The 5,384-nt window shown below is 39.2% G+C and overlaps 2 protein-coding genes across 4 annotated transcripts in view; one reads left to right on the top strand and one right to left on the bottom strand.

The window, feature by feature from the left end:
* Positions 1 to 2,265: 2,265 nt before the first annotated feature.
* LOC137739741 (uncharacterized) lies at positions 2,266 to 3,686 on the top strand. 2 transcript variants are annotated; one of them, XM_068479428.1, is made up of 5 exons: positions 2,266 to 2,637; positions 2,769 to 2,887; positions 3,116 to 3,187; positions 3,263 to 3,314; positions 3,394 to 3,686. In XM_068479428.1, the coding sequence occupies exons 1-5, from the start codon at positions 2,350 to 2,352 to the stop codon at positions 3,511 to 3,513; spliced, it is 651 nt and encodes a 216-aa protein (XP_068335529.1). In that variant the 5' UTR covers positions 2,266 to 2,349; the 3' UTR covers positions 3,514 to 3,686. The 2 variants fall into 2 exon arrangements, with proteins under 2 accessions (XP_068335529.1, XP_068335528.1); XM_068479427.1 differs by having other exon boundaries at positions 2,999 to 3,187.
* Positions 3,687 to 3,862: 176 nt separating this feature from the next.
* The window catches only part of LOC137739742 (nifU-like protein 1, chloroplastic), a 6,650-nt gene continuing 5,128 nt past the window's right edge, over positions 3,863 to 5,384 (bottom strand). Inside the window, exon 3 of one of the 2 annotated variants that reach the window (XM_068479431.1) lies at positions 3,863 to 4,194. In XM_068479431.1, the coding sequence (XP_068335532.1) occupies positions 4,006 to 4,194 (189 nt within the window). In that variant the 3' untranslated portion in view covers positions 3,863 to 4,005. Of the gene's footprint in view, positions 4,207 to 5,384 lie in introns of both variants that reach the window. The other variant, XM_068479430.1, reaches the window with a different exon arrangement.

Below are 5,384 nucleotides of genomic sequence, written 5' to 3'. Positions count from 1 at the left end.
ATGTTTGGAGAAGTTTGGTATTAGATCTGATAAGGATTAATCGATAAAATTGTACTGACTGCTAAAATTTAAACTTGAGCTCTTCCCAAAAAAATAAAAACTTGAGCTCTTGAATCTTTTCTATTACTATTAAAAAGGATTTGAGCTGTTGGTTTTAAAAGTAACCCAAGAAGCGTGGCTCAGTGGATCAGAACCCAAGAGGCGAGACAGTCAATGGATGGTAAAAGTCATGAGATATATATATATATATGCACATTTTTATTCTATAACGTGCCGTGCCACACTAGATTAGCTCGTGTCAATGGAATTGACGCGCAGGCCCTGCTTTCCCTCTTTTTCACACGACTTTGCTATCACAATGGGCCTTATTTTCCACCCAAATCTTATCCACCCAGGGCGGATACAAGACCCATATATCCACCTTTAATCCCAAAAACTTGTTCCACCTTGAAAAAGAAATGGACCTAAATTGTAGGAACTTTTTTTGCCCTTGGGTTAGAGACAGTTTCAACGAGTTCTAAGACATGGTTTTCATGAAAAATGTGTGTATTTGTTTTATGAAAACTTTGGGTTTCAAAGGCACTAAATTTGAAACTACAGGTTTCAAATGTGAGAGCTTCGGGACTACGAAAGGATGTCAATGGTTGAAAGTAAACAAATAAATTATTGAATCGATAATGTCCAAAACTGATATTCAAGTAAATAATTTTTGATTAATTATTGCAAGTCACTTTTAATTAATTCAATAAATCGGGACCAAACGGGGTCGATCGTGGAAGAAAGAATAATAATAACACTCGGGTTTAAATTATTTAAAATGCCAAAAATTAGCATTGGATTCGAAAAACCATAGCCTAATAGCATTTGGGCTTGGGTGTCGTGAGTAGGGCAAAGCACTAGAGGCTTTTAGGCCTCGGGTTTGGCTGCTAAGTAGCCCACATGTGGCTGCAGGCCACAGGCTGAGGGATTGGGTAGCCCAACCGCAAGCTGCTGGTGTTTTTGGACCAAAGGATGCACGGGAGCAAGCCCAATCAAAGACGGCTTGTGGGTCAGCACACGTGAGGCCCAACCGAAGTTGAGGCGGGGTCTTTGGGCCGTAGGACAAGCCCAACCTGCAGGGCTGGTTGTGGTACATGCGGGCCGGGGCGATAGCAAGCCCAACAAGCCAAAGGCTTATAGGCTCGGGTTGGACCAGGGCTTCAGGGCTATAGGTTATGCAACCTAGGTCAAAGTGGTTGGTTTCCAATAGGGCATTAAGCCCAAAGGGCTATGTGCCTTGTCCAGGTGTCAATACGACACCGTTTCCCCACGCGGCTGGGCTTTAGGCCAACGCGATGGTTCGACATGGTGTCACAATGGTGCAACGGTGCCGCAAAAAAAAATCCCTGTTTTTTTTTTTTTTTTTTTTTCAAATTTTCTAGGTTTTGAAAAACCCAAATTGCTTCTAATTTATTGATATGCTTTGACTCACAAATTCCACATAGCAAAAATTGCATAATGCATGAAATGTGTGTGTGTGTGTGTGTGTATTGACAAATATATGAAACATATACAATATATATATATCGGAAAGTAAATATAAATGTAGGGGATTTGTGCATCATGGGGAATGTTTTCATGCTTCATGGTCTTTTCAAATTTCTTCCTTTATTTTAAAGTGAACCTAATTGGTAGAAAACGATAAAAGCCTTTGAATTTGTAGAAGATCTTTCTCGGAAAGCCAGAATCGCATCTCCAATGTGTTGTATCACGTTCAACAAAGAAAAATTAAATTGAATCAATAGCATGTAGATCAATTCAATAAAATAATAAATTAATCATAAAAAGAATGATTAAAACGTAATACTTCCTTGATTGAAGATCAAACTCTCTTTAGCGTAGCGTCAAGAGCGTGCTAATAATATGTTGTAGGCATAATTTACTAAACAATTATGGAGACTAGAAAGAGAGAGAGCGTGCGGCATAGAGAGAAGAGAGAGATGTGTAATTGTGAAATGTGTTTTATTCCACAACATTGTGCCTTTTTTTTTTATAGTAGTAGGGAATGTTAATTCCTTACCTTTTTAGAATTACAACTCTAATAGGATATTAACTACTGAAGGGAATATTCAAAGATATCCCTAAGATTTATACAATCACATTTCTAATCTAATACGACTACAACACTACGAAGGAGGTAAAGGACAAATGGCTACAAAATATCCACTTTACTTTGTGGTTCAAAATTCAGTGAAGTACAAACAAACCTTACCCACGACCGATGAAACGAATCAAAATGGCGATATCTTAATCTGAAACCGAAAAGACAAATAAGAGTAAGATTTGTTGTGGTGTTTTTCTGATTGCTAGATGCAAACCCTCATTGCCACGGGCTCTTGCTTTCTTCGCAAGTTCCCTAACAACAATGCCAATTGGAAGCATCTTTTACCGAGTGCTCGTAGTCCTTCCTGCAACCTTAGAAATCAAACCACAACAAGAAACAGCAGCCTCAGAACCACTTGGCCTTCCATCTCGTTCGCACTTTTCACTTCGGGTTTCTTCCTCGGTCCGTTGATTGATGGACTCCATTCAAGGGTTGATCTTGTGGTTTATGAAAACGGTTCAACCAATATCGGTCCTCTGCACACAAATGTCTGGGTAAACTCCATAGTTTCTCGTTAAAGTTTTGTTTTTCTCTTTCAAAAATTAGATATAATGGTTTACAAAAAAGCATTAGAGATAATGCAGATTTATACAGTTCTTGATTCAATTGAATGTAATGTTGTTAGGTTCCCGTCTTGCTCGGTCTGTTCTACTGCACTGTTGGGATGTTTCAACTAGTCTTGGATGAAAGGACCTCTTCAAAGGTTCAGCAAGTGAACCCAGAGAAAGCGTTTGCTTCTTTATTGTAAGTATACGATTACTTTGTGTACATGTCAAATTGTGATTTGCAGGTAACGAGTATTCTTGCAAATATGTAGTTGTTGCCTATAACAAAGCGCATTGCCGTTCAACGCAGATCACTTGTGCTGTTTATAGAGTTGAGCGCTGAACTGTACAAAGCAGGAATCGCAGACAACACTGAAGCCTACATATTATTTGCAGGAGCAGAGTTTCTATGGTTTTTCCTTGACAGAACATGGTTCGGCTTCCTCCTCGCAAGTGTCATCGGCCTTGGCTGCCCGCTGGCCGAGATTCCGTTAATGCAGTAAGGCTTCCTTCTTTCTTCTCTCCATCTCTAGGTATTATTCAGAAAACTGAAATGTTTGACGCTTCCATTCAGGTTCTTCCACCTCTGGTATTATCCACAAGCAAATGTTGAGATCTTCGGCCAGGTGGGTATTTGAAAACCAATCAATATTTATTAACCCTATATTTTTTTTCCCCCTGATATATTTCAGCCGTTGTTTGCAGGGACTAGTGAGTTGGACACTCACTTGCTATTTTGTTTACACGCTGTTTTTGATCAATTTCTCACGTTGGCTGAAATCAGTGATCGTTGATGCTGCCGATACGGAGGACAAGTCCTCTTAATCCTACTCACTGTCACCAGTCTCAGCCCAGTTTGATAACTAACTCGGAAAAATGTCGGAGAATGTATTTGAAATAACTAGATTTACATTTCGCATAGGGTTGAAAATACGACGTGCAAATAATCATTTGAAATCCGTTTGTTTTCGTCCGTTCGATCTCATCTGGATCTTTGACATACATAGATTGTCTTGGTGTATTTAGTGAATGTTTTCTTTCATTTTTCTACTTTGTTCTTCAATTTTCTACTGAACAGCAAAAGTTAATAGAATTTCTCCTCGGAAGTGTTTACGGCTTACAAGAACAAAGTTGGAATTCATCAAGCATCAATGGTTAATTACACCAACTTCATTGTACAAGCAACGATAACAAATCACTTGTTCAACTACATACACAAATTGGAAGTTGATGGAGAAAGCAGCTAACCGTTTGGAATTAGAGTCGTCGTATGCAATATACATCGTAATCGTAAGGCATGTATACGGAAGCACAAAGCTATCCAGTGAACACAACATTGCCGATATCTGGGAACTTCTCCTTAATTGCTGCTTTGATTCCTGATCCGATGGACTCGGGCCCCACATAATTAACATGGCAATCCCCACCTTCAACCGATAACACTTCCACACTCCCGCCAAAGTTCTTTATTGCTGGTCTCAATATGTCCAGATGACGATTCACTGCCTGCATTTGCAACTTTAACACAGCATCAAACACTATGGGCTTTCTTGGCAGTTCTAAACCTCTTTCAGATAATCAAAAACGCTTGTGACACCATTTGGCCAAAAACATTAAAAGTGGATCTGGATTTATAAAAACGCTTACTAGTATTAGCTTTTTTTCTTTCACGGAAATTACTCAAATAAAGTATAATTTCTTATTCAATTCGAAATTCAGTCAACAATGTTTGGGAGTGCATTCTCTCTTAACATTTTCTCTTATTCGAGATGGCAAAGTTAAAGTAGAAACATCTAACTGATGATATTTATCCTGGACCTGCACATCTAGTAGCAAGCGTCCAATTGGCCCTTCATGTTATTTTCGGCAATAAAAGCAGAGGCATAATAGGTTAGTATGGCCTTAATGCAGGCAAGTGAACACTTTTTTTTAGTGATTTTGAACCTTCATGCATAATCTGGAATTTCGAAGGGGAAGCCTTTCTAACATTCACCATGTCACTGGTGCAGTTTTTCGGACATCTTCCCGAACATGAGTTGTGTTTTGAGGGATCATGATAAGTGGGGGGGTTAGCCAATAGGTAGTATGTCTTGATAAGGTGGGATTGCAGGACTAGAGTTTTTTATTTATGATGAGGTGGGATTATACCGACCTGACGACGATTATCAGTGAGTGAGTAATGGACAAGGCCATAACAACCCCAATCATCGAGAACACCAATACTGTTGAAGTATTAGAATTATTAGGACTCTTCCGTGTTTGTTGCTTAGTTAACTACTTATTTTGTTAATAATGCCCTGGTTTGTAGGGTAATCTGTTTGTTTGAATTGGTCTTAGACCCACTTACACGTTCTTAGGATTTGTTGTGAACGTGAAGCTGATTTTTCTCTTTTCGTTGTAACAGGCTTGATACAAGCCTTTGCTTTTGCAATTCTATCTAATATGCTTTTCAGCCTAAACTAGCAAACTAGCGCTGAGATCTAACATCTGGTATCAGAGCCTCTTAACTGAGGCCTGATTGAGTGAGATTAGTAAAAGAGAGAAAAGTCGGAGAATCATGGCGACAGAAAACAGCAGCTTTGTTCAGCCAGCAATTCCAAGGTTCGATGGTCATTATGATCATTGGGCCATGCTCATGGAGAACTTCCTCAGATCAAAGGAGTACTGGGGCTTGATAGAGAATGGGATTTCTGCAG

The sequence above is a fragment of the Pyrus communis genome, chromosome 7, assembly GCF_963583255.1.
Source record: "Pyrus communis chromosome 7, drPyrComm1.1, whole genome shotgun sequence".
NCBI lineage: Eukaryota > Viridiplantae > Streptophyta > Magnoliopsida > Rosales > Rosaceae > Pyrus > Pyrus communis.
This window is presented reverse-complemented; position numbering and strand designations above follow the sequence as displayed.